The 21,406-nt window shown below is 38.5% G+C and overlaps 1 protein-coding gene across 1 annotated transcript; it reads right to left on the reverse strand.

Annotated features, from left to right (window-relative positions):
- Nucleotides 1–5,752: 5,752 nt before the first annotated feature.
- LOC124551619 (phosphatidylinositol-glycan biosynthesis class X protein-like) lies at nucleotides 5,753–21,384 on the reverse strand. The gene is made up of 4 exons (XM_047126454.1): nucleotides 21,139–21,384; nucleotides 15,817–15,955; nucleotides 14,749–15,081; nucleotides 5,753–6,226 (listed from the first exon to the last, which is right to left on the reverse strand). Exons 1-4 carry the CDS (start codon nucleotides 21,258–21,260, stop codon nucleotides 6,074–6,076), a joined length of 747 nt encoding a protein of 248 aa, XP_046982410.1. The 5' UTR covers nucleotides 21,261–21,384; the 3' UTR covers nucleotides 5,753–6,073.
- Nucleotides 21,385–21,406: the final 22 nt, after the last annotated feature.

The following is a 21,406-nucleotide window of genomic DNA, read 5'->3' on the forward strand; positions in this document are numbered from 1 at the left end:
CCGAAATTGCAATTACATAAATTGTAATACATAGTGCAGTTGATGGTAAATATGATGTTAATTAGAAACATATGGTCTAGTTTGAGTTCAGGCTCATTTCGAAGAAAATAACTGTAAACATTTCCATCAGCACCTCTTTTCGCTGGAAATAACCATTAGCAAATGTACATTCTGTATGTTATGATGTGTGACACATTGTGCATATGTACATGTCGAGGGTGATTTCGTGATGATGTTATAAAATTTCAGGGCTGATGGAGAAGATAAAAATATCAAGGGACCCTGGACCAGAAACAGAAAAGCTCTTTGCTTTCCATATTTTAAGAGGAAGTAGTATAGACAAAAAAAGAAAAAGTTGCCTGGTAAACATGGGCTCTAAAATGCATATCTTATGAGCTATGAACACTTGTTCAGTAGAAGGATTCTGTTTCACAGAATCAAAGATGAACAAATGCTCATAGCTCTTGAGGTGTGCACTTTTTTGTTTCGATCCTTAATAACATCTCTCAAAATATGGGAAGCAAAGAGCTCACAGTAGAAAAAGTCTACGTCGGAGGTATCAGAAGGATTTTCCCTTATAATTTTCGACTTGCTCATTTCCGGACCAGACTCCCTTACCTCAAACTGATAAATTTACCCTTCTCCATTACCCATGTAAGTTTGTAACACCATCACAGAATCACCCTATATAGCTTATAGACACTTGACATCAACACACCTTCAATAAAACAGTTCTGCAGTTGGGTTTATTAGGCCAGATGTACTGAGTACCATACTAGGACTTTTTCACCACAAAACAGTGTTATTACTAGGAAACAACCATGGGACTTAATGTGTCATCAAGGCACAATAATGAAAATTAGACAGTGGAGGCAGTCTAATTATCTCACCCCACTCTGTGTACATCTTTTCCTAAATTCTGCATTATTTTTTCTGCTGGGGAATGAATTGCTCTTTTCAGATGACACTGATCCATGATTTTTTGTATTAATCTTGTCTTCACTGTCTCTGGGCCAATAACAGGTAAGTAAACACTGTTGTAAAATCATAACGTACATTCATGTCATCAACTCTAGCAATTCAGAATATACACACAACAGATAGTTATTTACTTATGTCTCCCACAACTTCACAATTTAAAGTTTCATTATGTATTCTGTCCTCACTGTTAATGCTTCCATTCAGAGCAAACTTTCTGTTACATCCCAAGTGATAGTTACATAAAAATGAAAGTTCTCTTGGTAATTTTATGGTATTTGTGTTTTGCAGTTTCTATATGTACGGGTTTTATTGTCTGTCAAGATAAAGAGGAAAGACTGGAAAAATTTCATTTGTGTAAGTACACCAAGCTTCAGGTTAAGCATGAATTGCATATGGCAGGGGCATGAAAATTTAATTAAAATACAATGTAAAAAAAGTAATTTTTTGCATATTTTGTAAATAAATTCATTGTGATTATGTTGCCTAATATTGGCTTTATGCTTCAAGTAATATAACAATCATTGTCTCTCATAATTTATTGCAGACAGTACAGAGCATGCACCATAAGAAACATTAAACCTAACCACACTGAGTGTGCAAATGGAAAATAGTTTGGCATTGTCAGTTCTGGGCCAAAAGATTTCATTTACAAAATACACCCATTTGACCAACGATGGAATGTTATGGCATTCTGCTTGCAGTTATTTGATCAGTATGAAGCATTAAGGTAAATTTACACTCGACATATGCGAATCGGATAAACCCTCAGTGTCAAACACTTTCCCCGGTAGTTTTGATAGTGGCATCCGAACTCATTTTTGACATAATGTGGGCACTGATACTAGCGCTTGCCTAACCTTCCTGCTCACTCTAGATTTACTTTCAGTCACAATAACTACATATGTTTCGTTATATAGGATGATTCTAAAGTCACTATACATTTCAGTGATATAGTAAGTCACTGTACATTTCAGTGATATAGTAATGGAATATTTTTTTCTTGCAGGTACTACAACAGAATGCTAACCAAAGAAGAACGAATCTCACTGTTGTTTCTGCTCGTCTTCATGGAATGACGTATGAACAGGTGCGGACAGACTTTACCCGTCGATTCCAGAAAACAGGCCCCACCAGGCTTGCTATGAAGACCCTAGTCAATAAATTCCAGCGTACTGGTAGTGTTGCAGATGATAAAGGTCCAGGGAGGCCGGTCATAATGCCAGACACCGTGCAAAGTGCGCAGGATGTGATCACACGTAGCCCTTCCACATCTACCAGGAGACTTAGTAGGGAGCTTGGTATTCCTCAAACCACTGTATGGAGAGTTCTTCGTTACAAGCTGCACAAAAGTGCGTACTATATCCAGGTCATACGTAAGCTTGAAGCGGAGGACTACGCAGTCAGACAAGCTATGTGTCATGACCTACTACAAGCTGTGGAAAATGATAATTTGATGCAAAATGTCTTGTTCAGTGATGAAGCTACATTTCATACCTGTGGACATGTGAACAGACACAACTGTAGGATCTGGACAGACGAACAACCAAGTGTGCTGCAGGAGTGGCAACAGGACAAAGCCAAAGTGAATGTGTGGTTAGGAATAACGAGGTCAACAGTGTACGGGCCCTTCTTCTTCACAGAACAAACCGTTACTGGAACCACATACCTAGATATGTTGAAACAGTTTTTGGAGCCCCAGTTGATATCTGATGGGATTATGGATACTGTTGTTTTTCAAGAGGGTGGTGCACCACCCCATTTTGCCCTCGTTGTTCGGGACTATCTGAATCAACCATTTCCTGGCAGATGGGTTGGTTGTGCCTCTCCACAGATGTGGGCACCCTGCTCTCCTGATTTGAACCCTTAGACTTTTTTGCATGGGGGTTTATCAAGTCTAAGGTATACCAGGTGAAGATCCACAGCACTGAACACTTAACACAGCGGATTTGAGCCACAGCTGCTGAGATTGCACCAGGTATGCTAGGGTAGGTTTTTCGGCCTACAGTGGAGCACTGGGGGGGGGGGGGGGGGGGTGTGCCTAGACATGCAAGATGGTCACATAGAAATATACTGAAATTATGTCCTATTGACACATAAGTTGCAGTGCCTTTATATATTGGTTAATAAAATTTGTTTACGTACAAAATGTATAGTGACTTTAGAATCACCCTGTATATATTGTTGTTAGGATGTAATTTAATGGAGCTTAACTTCACCACTTCTTTTTATTGTTGTTAGATGTTATTTCATTCCTTATTATTGCTTCTTGTCACTTGTGTTTCATGACAGCTAGGTAACAGTAGTTGGTTGCAGAGAAAATTAGTCTTCCGTGATCAGTTTTCAGAGATAACTGAATCAATGATTAAACAATTATTTCTATTACTATCTTTACATTCTCCTTAAAAACAATGGGGAACTGACAGAAGTGATCCACAAAACTACCATCCAATATCCTTGACATCCATCTGTTGTAGAATCTTAGAAGACGTTCTGAGCTCAAACATAATTAAGTACCTCTGACAGAATCACCTCTTCCATGCCAATCAATATGGATTTCGAAAACAGATCATGTGAAACTCAACTCATAACTCTCTCACAGGGCATCCTGAAAATCATGGATTAAGTTAGTCAGGAAGATACTGTATTTCTGTTTCCAAAAAGTATTTGATGCTTATTATCAAAAGTATGACTGTACAGAGTATCAGGTGAAATTTATGACTTAATTGAGGATTTCTTGGTAGGGAGGATGCAGCATGCTATCTTGGATGGATAGTCATCAACAGATGTAGAAGTAACTTTGGGTGTACCCTAGGGACATGTGTTGGGTCCCTTGCTGTTTATGTTGTACATTAAAGATCTTTCAGATGATATTAATATTAATCTCAGAATTTTCGCAGATAATGCACTTATCTACAATGAAGCACAGCCTGAACAAAGCTACACAAATAATCAGACAGACCTTGATAAGATTTCAGGTCCAAAAGATTGGCAACTTCCTTTAATTGTTCAGAAGTGCAACACTGTGCCCTTCAAAAAATGAAAAAAAAAACAAAGCATCTTATGAATATAATATCAATGAGTCATCACTTGTATCAGTAAACTTATTTAAATACCTAGGTGTAACATTTTGTAGGGACATGAAATGGAACGATCATGTAGGCTCAGTCATGGGTAAAGCAGGTAACAGACTTCAGTTTGTTGGTAGAATGCTAGAGAAATGCAATCAGTCTACAATAGAGGCTGCTTACAAATCACTCATGCAACCCATTCTGGAATATTGCTCAAGCATGTGAGACCGTCACCAAATAGGTACAATGGGATGCACTCTCTGCCACACACTTCACAGTGGTTCACAGATTACAGTTGTAGATTTAGATCAAATCATAATAAGAAAGGAGAACTACTGGATGTAACACCAAAAAAGTAATAAAATAAGACAAGCATAAAGACTAAATCAAACAAATGCTGTTAGAAAATAACAATGAAACTGGCAAAAATGTCGTAGAACTGTGAGAAATGGTATTGAAAATGATGAAATAAGACTTTTTTTTAGCCCCTTGTGATAGTCTGTTACTAAGACAGAGGAAAGATTTAACTGGTAACACCTACTTCCCCTTAATTAATGCACATGTTAACTGTTTCATCTCCCTGAATGTTTTTCTCCTTGATCATATTTGCAGGCAAGATGAATGAAATAAAACAGGACTTTCGAAGAGACAGAAAACCATCCACGACCCTATGTAAACAAAATACGGAGCAATGCTCTCATTGTTTAATACTGGGTAAAGAGAATTGCAGGTTCACTGAAGATGATGATTTGTTCTCGTACAACTATGCTGTATTGTTGCAGCTTTTGTTATATGGTTGGTAAAGAAAAGAAGCGTTCAGAATCAAACAAAACAAATCAAGGAAGACAATCTCAATTTTACACTACTCCATCCCAATGATTATTCTTAACCGTGGTTCCAGGTGATTTTCCTGTGTAATCAATATAAAAGTCTTACTTCTGTTAATATTTTGCACTCTCCCATTTTCTGGATGCATGAACCCCAGGTTCCTATAGCTGTGAGTCTGTCATCCTTGTAACAGCAGTTCAATCTGCACTTAGTTGCGGAATACAAGATAATGCAAGGGCACAACTTATACATGTTATTCACCTGACGAAAGGTAACAAAAAATACATTAACACAATTAGCTTTTATTAGAATTGTGTATGGAAACTTTCACGTATGTTCTTCCTAGTACACGCCTGGCATCCAAGAGGGTGTGCCCAAGAGCTAGAATCCGATTCCTCTGAACAAAAGTCCTGTGCACAGCCTTACTTGGTGTTTATATGTAAGAGGAAAACCAATGAACTCCAGTGCTTTTGGCATCTTCTGCAGTAAGGTCACTGAAGCTCACTGCAATAATTTTCAGATCCAATCATGTCTAGTTGTGGTTATAGTTCATCATTTGTTAGACTACTCCTATATGACTGCTGGCTGACAGCAGTCTACTCTATATTCACTATTTGAATCAAGGTCTTCTCAAAAGTCGGCTTCAGTCTGAATCACACGAGTATCTTCCATTTTATGGCACCAGAAGAGCAATTCAGCATTACAAACAGTATCTATATTTTTTACAAATCTACATTACAATACTTGATACAATCTCATAAAATTTAAATAAAACTTCTGCCACGCACATCAGAGATGATAAGAAACGTTTCATAAAAATTCATGTTGCACTGAATACCCTGGGGATATGATGAAGGACTAGCAAACAGGATTAAACTGAATTTTACAACAAAAGCAGTTTTGTCTATTTTTCCTCTTTATGTATAAATACTTTACAATCATTCTTGTGTTCTTTGGTTAAATACAAGACATTCCAAATGTTGTAGCAAGTTTGGCTTGCCTGTCTCATGCACACTTGCTCACACTCACACTTACATTAATTCAAATTTTCAAACACTTCTATTTAATCATAAAATGCAATTGGGAATGTATACAATAGTTAAATCACACAGTTCTTAAAGTCTGTCTTTCAATATCCAACAAATTCAGTGGTGCTCTAGATGCCACATTTTAAAGACGAGCTCACATGCTTTTACCTATGAAATGCTTTTTCCTTTACTGTGCTTGAGGAAGATCGTTGACAGGACATACGCAGTGGCTGTCCAAGTAACAGTTAATGTAACAATTACCACAATGGCTCGCAGATCAGAGTTTCCAACTGGTATGCGTATATTCATTGTTATTGAATTCTGTAACAAAAAATAAATAAAAATGAGACTATGTTTTGCTTAGCCAAGAATGAAGAACATGTGGAAAGTTATTTGGAAAGTATGGTATGGTAATTTAGCTGTCATATACGATATGTAACACGGTGTCATATACATTGTGTGATACTTAGTAAGTGATGGTGTCCTAAAATATTAACATCCTAAACTTTTAATAAAAACGGGTTGTGAACATTTGCAAAGAAGGGCTACACGAATGATGACAGGTTTGTTTGACTCACGGGACAGTTCTCAGAAATGCTCAACTGGCAGATGCTTGATGACAGAAGCCAATACTCTGTGAAAGCTTACGTCACAAAGTTTCAAGAACACATATTAAGTGAGGAATCTCGCAGTATAGGGACTGTGAAAACAAATTAGACTGATTACTGTTTACAAAAGTCATTTAAGTTGTCATTCTTCCTATGCTCCATACATGAATGGAATGAGAAGAAAACCTAACTCATGGTACAATCACAAGTATCCTCTGCCATGCGCTTCACAATGTTTTGCACAGTATGGATGTAAATGAATTATTTGCTACTTAAGTCATTGGCCTTAATCCTGTTGAGCAAACCGTTTTTCTTTTTTTTTTTTTTTTAAAAAAAAAAGAAAAGAAAAAAGAAAGAAAGAGAGAGAGAGAGAGAGAGAGAGAGAGAGAGAGAGAGAGAGATATGACTTACCAAACGAAAGCGCTGCCAGGTTGATAGACACACAAACAAACACAAACATACACACGAAATTCTAGCTTTTGCAACCAACGGCTGCTTCATCAGGAAAGAGGGAAGGAGAGGGAAAGACGAAAGGATGTGGGTTTATTTTTCCCACGTGGAATGTTTCCCTCCATTATATAAATAAATAAAAATGTGGAGATGGCATGCATACCTTGGACTTCACTCTCGCCAATGTTGAATTATGGGCAGATGTTGTGTGGTCACAAGTCAGTAATGCTACCAAATATTTTCAATGTTTTGTGGAACAAAGGAGGATTATAGCTTAATGTCCTAATGATGGCAAGATCACTGGAGCAGAGTAAAATCTCTGGTACAATATTACAAGAAGTTGTTCAAAGATACAGTGCTCAATGTGTTTGTTGGTATTATCCATTGCTGAAGATCACAGAAATTAAGATGGTAAAATAGCAGCTGGTTTTGAGTAGCCAATGATGCAATAATAAGGTCATTTTCTACTTGTAGCCCTAAGAGCGTCCACAGCTCGTGGTCTCGTGGTAGCGTTCTCGCTTCCCGAGCACGGGGTCCCGGGTTCGATTCCCGGCGGGTTCAGGGATTTTTTCCTGCCTCAAGATGACTGGGTGTTGTTGTGTCGTCTTCATCATCATCATCATTCATCCCCATTACGGTCAGAGGAAGGCAATGGCAAACCACTTCCACAAGGACCTTGCCTAGTAAGGCGGCTTGGGTCTCCCGCATCACTCCCCTACGCTCTGTCAAGGAGTATGGGACTCATCATCATCATCACCAGCCCTAAGAGCAGGCAAATTATATTTTCAGAGGAAAAAAAGCCATTTTCTGGGTCAAATAGACAGAAACCCTAATGCTATCATCTTCTACCCTAATGTAGACTTAGGCTATATTAGCAAGATTTATTATTCATATTCATCATTTCAAAACTGAACCATTGACTTCCAAACAGGGGTAAAGGTAACCACTCCCTGTATACATGAGATGCTGTGTAGACAGCAGACACATTAACATGACGGAATGTCCTTTACTGAAGCTACTTAATTTCCCCCCTCCTCCCATGAGACCGACACACACACACACACACACACACACACACACACACAGGTAGGTCAGCAAGTCAGCAATACACGTGACTAAAGCAACCAAGCAAATCATCTGTTGCCAATTACTGCATCAAAATATAATCATGAAATGAAATACGATGAGACCATTATTGCAGTACAATTACCAAGTTTCCATAACAGCATATTTATAGTGTATATTGAAATAAAAACATCAGAAAACCTACTACACAAGGGCAAAAGATTCATTTTAAACAAGGCTTGGGGTTCGATGCAGAGTTGAGTAAGAGCTTGCTCAGCATCACATCCACCATAGCAGGGAAAGCCTAAGAGAATGTGCATTTCACAGGATACTAAAGTGGGCTCTGAACATGGGCATAGTGGGCACTGGGAATTGAACTCAGGAATAAATAGTGGCACAAGAGCAACAGTAGTTCACAGTCTGGTTGGAATCAAAGCAGTGGGTATACGTAAGAGCAAAATTAAAAACATGATTCACAGGCCATCATAACGGGTTCATTAATAAGTTCCATGTGTCTTTCTGTATAGGGGACTCTAAAGCAAACTTTGGTCAAAGGCAGGGCTACCTGTGAAACCAGGGACCTGCAAGCTAAGCTGCAACCACTGTGCTGCATTCTACGTGGGCATAACAACCAAAAAGCTGTCTGTCCACATGAATATACACTGAAAAACTGTGGCCAAGATACAACTGGACCGCCCTGTTGCTAAACAACCACCAAAAATGATGTTCTTCATTTCAATGACTGCTTCACAGCCTGTGCCATATGGATCCTTCCGCCCAACACCAGCTTTTCTGAAATGTTCAAATGGCTCTGAGCACTATGGGACTTAACTTCTAAGGTCATCAGTCCCCTAGAATTTAGAACTACTTAAACCTAACTAACCTAAGGACATCACACACATCCATGCCCGAGGCAGGATTCGAACCTGCGACCGTAGCGGTCACGCGGCTCCAGACTGTAGCGCCTTCAACCGCTTGGCCACCCCGGCCGGCTTCTGAAATGTGCAGGTGGGAACTCTCTCTGCAATGTCGCTGTCCTAGCCCTTTCCCTGTTCCCATTCCAGCACTACACAGCCCTCTTTTCCACCAATGCACCCAGTCTTTTCAATTCTCTCCTTTTCCGCTAACCCCCCGCCCCCCCTCTCCCTCGCCCAGTCTTGCTTCCCAACTTCACCTAGCTGCCCTACCCTCTCTCCACCTCATCCTTGCACACTCTCTAGCAACATTTTACTGCTCCATCATGTGCTGCTGCTCCTAGTCTGGCTTCAGCGCCAGAGACTGTAATCATGTGTGTGGTGTGTGTGTGTGTGTGTTTTGTCTATTTTTGACAAAGGTCTTGTGGCTGAAAGCTCATTTTGTGACAGTCTTTTTGTTGTGCCTATCTCTGACTCAGCATCTCCGCTATATGGTGGGTAGCAACTATCCTTTGCACATAGGCCTACTTACATCAGCACTGGAACATAACAGTTAAATCCCTTTGGGCACGATTTCCTGTAGTAAAAAATGAGTAAGACTCCGGTTGTCTTTCACATACCAACAAACACATCTGATCAAACGAACTATCCATGGCCCTCCACGGTCAACTGCTGGTGTATCTCAACACTGTAACGAGGCAGCTCCAAGGGCAAGAGTGTTCAGTGTTGTCTTGATATGCAAATGTTCCAGGTTTCACAACATCTTTCAGGAATGGTTGACAAGAACAAGCATTGATATTTTGCTGTAAAAATTTTACCACTGCCATATAAACTGTAGCACTGTAAATGGTATAGGCCTACACCTACAACATCAGCCACTTCCTTTAGAATGTGTACCTCAAAAGGCAAGAACCTACTCTTGCCATTCTATTACATCGGCCTTGCACTGCTCACTGCATGCGGCAAAGAAAACAGGTATCACACATTATTAACTTCATGGGCATTAGGGATACAACTGTACACTTTTATTTTGTTTATTCATCCACAGATCATTTCACAATGATACAGGATTTGTCACGGTTTTTTAGATTAGATTAACTTTCATTCCAATTGATCCATAGTGAGGAGGTCCTCCAGGATGTGGAACATGTCAGAAAAACAACAATACATGACAAATATTTACAACTAAAACAAATAAGCTAATGTACCATTCCACAGGTCCCAAGTGGAATGATCGTCATTTTTTAATGAACACTATATGAAAGTCATTTTACAACTACTAATGCACTGAATTTAAAATAAAAAAGTTTTTTATTTATTTATAAGGTAATAAATGTGTAATACAACTACTATAATACTTATTTACAATGAACACATTACTGCACTGAAATGGTGCAGACATTACATTGTACTTACACACACACACACACACACACACACACACACACACACACATACGCGCGCGCGCGCACGCACCCACACATTTACAATGAACACATTACTGCACTGAAATTGCGCAGAAGTTATATTGTACTTAAATATATACACAAATCAGTTGGTTTTACTGAGAAATTCATCAATGGAGTAGAAGGAGTTGGCCACCAATAAATCCTTTAGGCTTCTCTTAAACTGAATTTCATTGGTTGTTAAGCTTTTTATGACTGCTGGCAAGTTATTGAAAATGTGTGTTCCTGAATAATGCACACTTTTTTGTACAAGACTAAGTGACTTTAAATCCTTGTGAAGATTATTCTTATTTCTAGTATTGTTTCCATGAATTGAGCTGTTGGTTTGAAAAAGTGATATATTTTTAATGACAAATTTTATTAAGGAATAAATATATTGGGAAGCAGTAGTTAGTATCCCTAGTTCCCTAAACAGGCTTCTGCAGGATGTTCTTGAGTTCACACCACATATAACTCTTACTGACGTTTTTGTGCCCGGAAAACTTTAGCTTGGCTTCATGAATTACCCCAAAAAATAATCCCATATGACATTATGGAATGAAAGTAAGCATAGTATGCCAGCTTTTTCATTTTTATATCCCCTATGTCTGAGAAAATTCGCATTGCAAACAGAGATTTGTTAAGACGCTTCAGCAGTTCTGTGGTGTGCTCCTCCCAGTTGAATTTATTATCAAGCTGTAATCCCAATAATTTAACACTGTCCACTTCTTCAATCTTCTTGTCACCGTATGTTAGACATATACTCGTGGAACACCCCTTACAAGTTCTGAACTGCATGTAGTGTGTTTTTTCAAAGTTTAGTGACAAAGAATTGGCTAGGAACCAGTGATTAATGTCCACAAATATTTTATTAGCTGATCTTTCTAAGACTACACTTGATTTGCTATTTATTGCATTGTTTGTATCATCGGCAAACAAAACAAACTTGGCATCTGGTAATGTTACTGATGAAAGGTCATTGATATACACAACAAAAAGTAAGGGTCCCAAAATGGAACCTTGTGTGACCCCACATGTAATTAGTTCCCAGTTGGATGATGCCTGATAGCTTGATATATGTCTCTTTCCTAATAACACCCTTTGTTTCCTGCCAGAGATATAAGATTTGAACCATTTTGCAGCATTTCCTGTTACACTATAATACTCTAATTTACTTAAAAGGATATTGTGATTTACACAGTCAAATGCCTTTGACAGATCACAAAATATACCAGTTGCCTGCAATTTTTTGTCTAATGAATTAAGCACATATTCACTGTAAGTGTAGATAGCCTTCTCTAAATCAGAACCTTTTATAAATCCAAACTGTGACTTTGACAGTATGTTATTTGAGATAAGATGGTTATAAAGCCGACTGTACATTACTTTTTCGAAAATTTTTGAGAATGTTGGCAACAGTGAAATTGGAAGGAAATTTGATGCTATTTCTTTATCTCCCATCTTAAACAGTGGCTTAACTTCAGCATATTTCAGCCATTCAGGAAATATTCCATTGATAAATGACTGGTTACACAGATAGCTTAATATGTTACTTAGCTCAGAATCACATTCTTTAATTAACTTTGTTGATATTTCATCATACCCACTAGATGTTTTTGATTTTAAAGATTTTATGATGGATATTTCTGCTGCGGTAGTGAGGGTCAAATTCATATTATGGAAGTTGCTTGAAATTTCTGATCTGAGGTATTCCATAGCAGCATCTACCGAACCTGACAACCCCATCTTTTCGGTGATAGTTATAAAATGTTTATTAAAAAGTTCTGCAACACTATACACATCTGTCACCAATGTATCATTTACTCTTAATGCTATTTGTTCCTCTTCATGTCTGGTTCTACCGGTCTCCTCCTTCACTATATCCCATATTGTCTCTATTTTGTTATCTGATATGACTATCTTTTCCTTGTAATATATTTGCTTTGACATCCATATTACAGTCTTTAATATTTTGCAGTATTTCTTGTAATGTGCTATAGCATCAACATCGGAACTGTTTCAGATTGACAGATACAGTTTTCTTTTTGTTTTACAAGATACCCCTATTCCTCGAGTAATCCATGGCTTTTTTGTAGACTTTGCTCTAACCTTGGTAAGTTTTGGGGGAAAACAGTGTTTGAATAAGGTAATACAATGAAAATAAAAAGCTCAAAATATACAGACACAAAATATATAACATGATTTTATGAAGATAGGGCATGTGGTTGACTGTGGCCTTGATAAAAGAACCATCATGGCATTTGCCTGAAATAATTTACAAAAACCATGGAAAATCTACATCAGATTGGCCGGACAGAGCAAACTCGGTTCTCCTAAACATGAAGTCAGTGTCCTAACAAATGCACTACCTTATTCGGTTACTCTCTATTGCACAGTGTTCTTTGATTTGTACACAGTTTGCTCCAGACAACTTGTAATAATAATAATAATAATAATAATAACAATAATAAATACTTTTCATTGCCACACACAGTAAGGATGCCTGCAGGTGACTCCTGGACCACGAACATGCTACTATTTCCTTGCACTCTCTCCATTCTGTTCGGAACACTATCTACTTTCCCAAAAACAGTCAACTATGCCCCAGGCACGTCTTCACGATCTCGCAGTATAATGCGACAGGATACTGCAGTTACCCCTTTCCTTACAAACCAATATGCTGAGTCCTCTAAGCAATCTTTAACTGTGTTGCTTGCATTACTAATGAAGAATGTTTTATCGGCCTTTTTAAACAAGTATATTTTATGAGGTTGGTGAATAAGTTCGTAGTGTTCTTGTTTCACATGTTGGTATTCCAGTTGCTATGGGTTTATTTATCAATTATTTTTTATGTATTTCATCACTGCTATATGGGTTTGCATACTGTCATTCTATCATGTGGAGATAGTATGTGGAGCTGTGGATGCTAGAAAATGGAATGCAAAGTGGAGAAATAGGAACATTTCCAACATATTCTTTTGTTTGTGTTCAGTAGAGGTGTGACAGCAGTGAAGGCATCCAGAAACATTTGAGCCTTGTATGGGGATAATATCACTGGACAGTGCATGAAAGAAAATGGTTTTCTCATTTTAAGGATGATAGTTTTGACATTAGGGACTTCTCATGTTTGGGACGACCTTTGCGGTTTGATGTAGATTGTTTAACACATTAATCTACAACGATCTACGTCAGTGGCAAATGTGACGAACTGTGATCATTCCATCGTGTGACATTTGCATGCAATGTGGAAGTTTCAAAAATCGGGTCTATGCGTACCACAAACTCTAAGCCAATACCACAAAAATCAGAAGGTGACCATATGTGCATCCCTGCTTACTAGTCATCAACTGGCCCGCTGAACAACACTGACCATTCCTATCCTACATCACTACTGGTGACAATAAATTGTGCTAATATAAGGTAAAGTAAGGAATGGTTGTAATGTGCCTGGTGGAACATTGATGGTCTGGTGTACTACAAATTGCTTCCCCAACTTGTAATCATCACTGCTGACATTTATTGTCAACAACTGAGACGTCTTGTGGACACAATACAAAAACAATGACCAGGAAGATTGCATGAAGTGATGCCACCCTACAATAATGCCCACCTGCATTCTGCCAGATTGACAAAAAACTTCAAGGAGATAGCTGAGAAATCATTCTACACTCACCCTATTCACTTGATCTTGCATCCTCGGATTTTCATTTCTTCTGCTCTCTACCAAATGATCCTCAAGGAACTTTCTTTCGGGATTCTACAGTTGTGGAGTCAAAAAGTTATCCCAACATTGACAGACTGTTGCAAATAGCAAAGGAAAATATATTACTGATGGCTTAAGTCTCTGTTATGTGTATCTGCTTTGTTTATTAAATATATGTAAAAATGCTATGAACTTGTGCACCAACCCAATATTAAACTTTTTCATTTCCTTGGACAATTAATTAAACAATTTTAATCTCTAGTAGAAAATAGAGTTTTGAACTTTTTGCTTGTTCTCTTGCTAAATTTATGTCCAAATTGACTCTTGTTCCACGATTCTGGATAGAAATATTAGTTAAGTACTCAGTTAGGTTTTACCTGATGTGTACACCAATCGACAGATGTTCTCACTTGGTGCAGTAAGGATACCCGCTTTCTTAAACAGTCCTGTACAATGAGCCCAACTACTATTTCTAATTATTATTCTCATGGCCCTCTTCTGCAGCTTAAAAACTGTGTTCATGTTTTGTGCCTTCGATCCACAGAAAAGAATACCATAAATAAGAAACTTCCCACATCACTTTTTCACATCTTATAGCTTTGACAAACAAGATGGTTAATGAGGTTAAACTAAAATAAAATCACATCTATATACTTACTGTCTCATAAGGTAGAGAAAACCAAGAACAGTTTTTGCCAGTAAACTCCACACAAGGTTGACAAGAGAAGTTGGCAGTTGCCTGCGCATTTGCTCTTAGGCAGGTATCTTCTAAGCAGTGGAGAAACAGGCGTGGAGAATTCAAGTGTCCCTCAACATGGCCACCACCTGAAATTGGTGCCCGGTACCGTGCATGCACAGGTAATGAAAGCTTTGCTGAAAGGAGGTTCTGAGTACATTGCAATGGACTATAAGCAATGACGGTGTGTTCTGTTGCTATGGCTTCTGGCAACTCGATGTTCACCGCTCCCATTACTTCTGCACAAGATGACAACTGCACACACACAAAAAAATGACAATGTAAGCCAAATGTCTCTTCTCTATATTTTAACATTTTGAGAGCCAAAACCAAAACATCAGATATTACATGTTGTTACATCAAGTCAAGAAAGGTTGCCTTAAATTGCCACCACGTCAGCTTTCATATTTATTTACTATTTCTTGGAGATGAAGCTTCTGTTTATTGACTGATCTGTAGTGCAGCCTCAGGTCTGAGTTAAACTGGAAGATGCTAGGCCTACTTGGTTTTAATTGCAGAAGTCAGTGAATATGGCAACATAATAAAAAAAAACTAGTCCAAGTAATGAAGGTTATCATAAGAGATTGATTGGTATAGTAGTTGAGGTTTGGTTAGGTTGTGACTTGATGAAGCCAGCAAATCTAATATCATGAGGGGATGCTATTGTTACTGACCAGTTCAAGCAGTAATTAAAAAAAAACAGCCTGTGATCAGAGACTATGCATGGCCCACACACTAGTATGAATTGTGATTTTATTTTTATATCACATTAACAAAACTATTTTTGTTGTTATGAAGATTATACTGTGAAGCAATGATACTATGACTGTTCTATTTTTTTTCTTTCTTTCTTCTACAAACTGTTACATGTTGGGAATTATGGGAAGGGGGTGATGTATTTGGAACCAGCTGAAGATGCATTCCCATCACACAAGTGCCACCAGTATCACTCAGCAACTTTTGTAGGTAACTGCAGAGTGTATAACATACCTGTTTGAACCGCTGTAATTCCTGCAGTTGGTCTGGATTCACATACAATGCTGCTGGGATCTTCTCCTCCAGTATCACTGAGCAATTGATCCAAAGGTCAGCATGATCCACAACTATCTCCACAAGTGAATGCAGGTCTCTAACGCAACATAAACAAGACAACAAATACACATTTATAGTTCACAGTACCGGAAAATAAGGCAACATTTTATAATACAACTGCATAATAAAATACTTTTATCCGTCATTATCAGTACTATCTCCTATTTTGACAACCTGATACTTTTGGTTGGATTACTGTAGCCTACTTCATTTTCTGACAAATAGCGACAGCTTTTCTTGATATTTCTTCTCCTTAAATCAGAAATCAAAAGTTAGGAGGTTAAGTGTCCCTAGTGTTTCTTCTCCAATCACTGCTAACATCAGTGACCAAACCACACTGCAGAGCAGTACAACTGCAATATGCACTGATGACTTGCATTCCATATAACACTGCTGTGACCAGCATGTTTTGCACTACGATGAGTGACACAGCAGTTTCTAATCCAACAAGGCTGTTTCCTCCATGTATCCAATTTACCCCACAGCCATTCGATACAAATCACAAAGTTTATATTGCAGCTGCAGTGCATAAAGAAAGCACAGGTTTATCCCTCTGAACTACTTCTCTAACCAGAGCAATGTGCAAAGCAGCACTTTTCAACATTAAAATAGTTTTTATCATTATTACATTCCTGGGGTTGCAAAAGTTACCCAATTCCACTCTGTCCTTCTAACTCGGTAATGAAAACAACTTAAGAATACTTCATGCTCAGTTATTCTTTCTTGTAAAAACAAAAGTAGTTCAAATACCACTACTAAAATAATCCCTACCAGGTTACAAAGTTAAGAAATGATAACATTTATGGTTTGTCATAATTTTATGATAGCTCAATATGCAGCTTGATCACAATAATCTTAGTCAGAAAATAAAAAGTGACGTTTTCACATGCACACATATCCCTAACACTAACTTTCCAATTTTTTATATCAGTGAAGACTCCCCTTCTCAATAAAAATTAAAACAAAGAAATAAAAGTATAGGAGAGCGAGGGTTTCAGTCTCAATGACTTTTGTGCTTCTACAAATTTTAATTCTTTCTAAAATTGTTTGGTATAAGCCCTAATAGACATTTTTAAGGAGCCATATTTTTATACAGTAGGAGTCAAGTCCATGAGTTTACAATGGGTATCTTTAGTGTGTTTGGCGATAAAGAACAAAACTTTTGTTTTATATTACCAGTTATCTGAAATAAACTGTGTTTAAATCGAGGAACATGGTACAATATGGTCCAAATGAATGAGGTAGTGCAGCTGGCTGAATATTCGGGAGGATGGAGTTGCTTTGTCCAGCCATCCTGATTTGGGTTTTCCTAAATCACTAAGGCCAATGCCAAGCTTGTTCCTCCAACAAGGCCATGGCTGACCACTTGTCCTTTAGTCATGTATCACTTCGCATATTCTGTGAGAAGTTATTTTGAGGTATTAATTTGTATGGTAGTAACTTGGCAATTCCTATACCATTGAATGGTGATCGTTAGATGAATTAAAGATGATGATGATGATGATAATAATAATAAATTTTCATACTCAGAGCTGGAAGCTAATGCTGCACGGTTTTCCTAAGTGTAAGACAAGAGTCCAGGATATGCCAAATATCCAGTCAGGAGACTATACTACGCTTTTGTTTATGGATGCAACGCCGAAACGTTTACAAGACCGTCATCGTTCTATTTCGTCACCCTTGACGGAAGAAAAACTGATTAATTGGCTTCCTGCCTGACAACCATTCAAAAACGTCCCGTAAAGCGTACACTCATTTACCGCTAATTAAGAATAATAGTAATACACCCCCCCCCCCTCCATGAACCATGGACCTTGCCGTTGGTGGGGAGGCTTGCGTGCCTCAGCGATGCAGATAGCCGTACCGTAGGTGCAACCACAACGGAGGGGTATCTGTTGAGAGGCCAGACAAATGTGTGGTTCCTGAAGAGGGGCAGCAGCCTTTTCAGTAGTTGCAGGGGCAACAGTCTGGATGATTGACTGATCTGGCCTTGTAACAATAACCAAAACGGCCTTGCTGTGCTGGTACTGCGAACGGCTGAAAGCAAGGGGAAACTACAACCGTAATTTTTCCCGAGGGCATGCAGCTTTACTGTACGATTACATGATGATGGCGTCCTCTTGGGTAAAATATTCCGGAGGTAAAATAGTCCCCCATTCGGATCTCCGGGCGGGGACTACTCAAGAGGATGTCGTTATCAGGAGAAAGAAAACTGGCGTTCTACGGATCGGAGCGTGGAATGTCAGATCCCTTAATCGGGCAGGTAGGTTAGAAAATTTAAAAAGGGAAATGGATAGGTTGAAGTTAAATATAGTGGGAATTAGTAAGTTCGGTGGCAGGAGGAACAAGACTTCTGGTCAGGTGAATACAGGGTTATAAACACAAAATCAAATAGGGGTAATGCAGGAGTAGGTTTAATAATGAATAGGAAAATAGGAATGCGGGTAAGCTACTACAAACAGCATAGTGAACGCATTATTGTGGCCAAGATGGATACGAAGCTCACACCTACTACAGTAGTACAAGTTTATATGCCAACTAGCTCTGCAGATGACGAAGAAATTGAAGAAATGTATGATGAAATAAAAGAAATTATTCAGATTGTGAAGGGAGACGAAAATTTAATAGTCATGGGTGACTGGAATTCGAGTGTAGGAAAAGGGAGAGAAGGAAACATAGTAGGTGAATATGGATTGGGGGACAGAAATGAAAGAGGAAGCCGCCTGGTAGAATTTTGCACAGAGCACAACATAATCATAACTAACACTTGGTTTAAGAATCATGAAAGAAGGTTGTATACATGGAAGAACCCTGGAGATACTAAAAGGTATCAGATAGATTATATAATGGTAAGACAGAGATTTAGGAACCAGGTTTTAAATTGTAAGACATTTCCAGGGGCAGATGTGGACTCTGACCACAATCTATTGGTTATGACCTGTAGATTAAAACTGAAGAAACTGCAAAACGGTGGGAATTTAAGGAGATGGGACCTGGACAAACTAAAAGAACCAGAGGTTGTACAGAGATTCAGGGAGAGCATAAGGGAGCAATTGACAGGAATGGGGGAAATAAATACAGTAGAAGAAGAATGGGTAGCTTTGAGGCATGAAGTAGTGAAGGCAGCAGAGGATCAAGTAGGTAAAAAGACGAGGGCTAGTAGAAATCCTTGGGTAACAGAAGAAATATTGAATTTAATTGATGAAAGGAGAAAATATAAAAATGCAGTAAGTGAAACAGGAAAAAAGGAATACAAACGTCTCAAAAATGAGATCGACAGGAAGTGCAAAATGGCTAAGCAGGGATGGCTAGAGGACAAATGTAAGGATGTAGAGGCCTATCTCACTAGAGGTAAGATAGATACCGCCTACAGGAAAATTAAAGAGACCTTTGGAGATAAGAGAACCACTTGTACGAATATCAAGAGCTCAGATGGAAACCCGGTTCTAAACAAAGAAGGGAAAGCAGAAAGGTGGAAGGAGTATATAGAGGGTCTATACAAAGGCGATGTACTTGAGGACAATATTATGGAAATGGAAGAGGATGTAGATGAAGATGAAATGGGAGATATGATACTGCGTGAAGAGTTTGACAGAGCACTGAAAGACCTGAGTCGAAACAAGGCCCCCGGAGTAGACAATATTCCATTGGAACTACTGACGGCCGTGGGAGAGCCAGTCCTGACAAAACTCTACCATCTGGTGAGCAAGATGTATGAAACAGGCGAAATACCCTCAGACTTCAAGAAGAATATAATAATTCCAATCCCAAAGAAAGCAGGTGTTGACAGATGTGAAAATTACCGAACTATCAGCTTAATAAGTCACAGCTGCAAAATACTAACACGAATTCTTTACAGACGAATGGAAAAACTAGTAGAAGCCAACCTCGGGGAAGATCAGTTTGGATTCCGTAGAAACACTGGAACACGTGAGGCAATACTGACCTTACGACTTATCTTAGAAAATAGATTAAGGAAAGGCAAACATACGTTTCTAGCATTTGTAGACTTAGAGAAAGCTTTTGACAATGTAGACTGGAATACTCTCTTTCAAACTCTAAAGGTGGCAGGGGTAAAATACAGGGAGCGAAAGGCTATTTACAATTTGTACAGAAACCAGATGGAAGTTATAAGAGTTGAGGGACATGAAAGGGAAGCAGTGGTTGGGAAGGGAGTAAGACAGGGTTGTAGCCTCTCCCCGATGTTGTTCAATCTGTATATTGAGCAAGCAGTAAAGGAAACAAAAGAAAAATTCGGAGTAGGTATTAAAATTCATGGAGAAGAAATAAAAACTTTGAGGTTCGCCGATGACATTGTAATTCTGTCAGAGACAGCAAAGGACTTGGTAGAGCAGTTGAATGGAATGGACAGTGTCTTGAAAGGAGGATATAAGATGAACATCAACAAAAGCAAAACAAGGATAATGGAATGTAGTCTAATTAAGTCGGGTGATGCTGAGGGAATTAGATTAGGAAATGAGACACTTAAAGTAGTAAAGGAGTTTTGCTATTTGGGGAGCAAAATAACTGATGATGGTCGAAGTAGAGAGGATATAAAATGTAGACTGGCAATGGCAAGGAAAGCGTTTCTGAAGAAGAGAAATTTGTTAACATCGAGTATAGATTTAAGTGTCAGGAAGTCTTTTCTGAAAGTATTTGTATGGAGTGTAGCCATGTATGGAAGTGAAACATGGACGATAAATAGTTTGGACAAGAAGAGAATAGAAGCTTTTGAAATGTGGTGCTACAGAAGAATGCTGAAGATTAGATGGGTAGATCACATAACTAATGAGGAAGTATTGAATAGGATTGGGGAGAAGAGAAGTTTGTGGCACAATTTGACCAGAAGAAGGGATCGGTTGGTAGGACATGTTCTGAGGCATCAAGGGATCACCAATTTGGTATTGGAGTGCAGCGTGGAGGGTGAAAATCGTAGAGGGAGACCAAGAGATGAATACACTAAGCAGATTCAGAAGGATGTAGGTTGCAGTAGGTACTGGGAGATGAAAAAGCTTGCACAGGATAGAGTGGCATGGAGAGCTGCATCAAACCAGTCTCAGGACTGAAGACCACAACAACACAACAACAACAGTAATACTACTATTAGTAATAATAACAATAATAACAACCCCAATTTTTTCAAAACATGTGAATACGACATATGACGCTTATGCATACAACTGTCAATCATGTATTAGTGGTAATCATTATTCCACTAACCGATGAAAGCCGTCGTTTTCAATTCGTCTTGTGATGGTCGCATGTACGTCACAGTCCTCTACGCAGTATAAACATTTAAACTGCAACAACAAAATGACTGCAACGAATCCTAAGCGTTCCATTTGTTCACTCAACTTTCGAATTATATCACATCGCGCTTGATTACACTGTTTACAATCTTGCTTTTGACAACAATCAGTGTGGTCAACAATACAACACCAAATATAAGTAAGTTAGGGCTGTTGATAAAATATCGATGTTTTCGCTG

The sequence above is a fragment of the Schistocerca americana genome, chromosome 1, assembly GCF_021461395.2.
Source record: "Schistocerca americana isolate TAMUIC-IGC-003095 chromosome 1, iqSchAmer2.1, whole genome shotgun sequence".
NCBI classification, from domain to species: domain Eukaryota; kingdom Metazoa; phylum Arthropoda; class Insecta; order Orthoptera; family Acrididae; genus Schistocerca; species Schistocerca americana.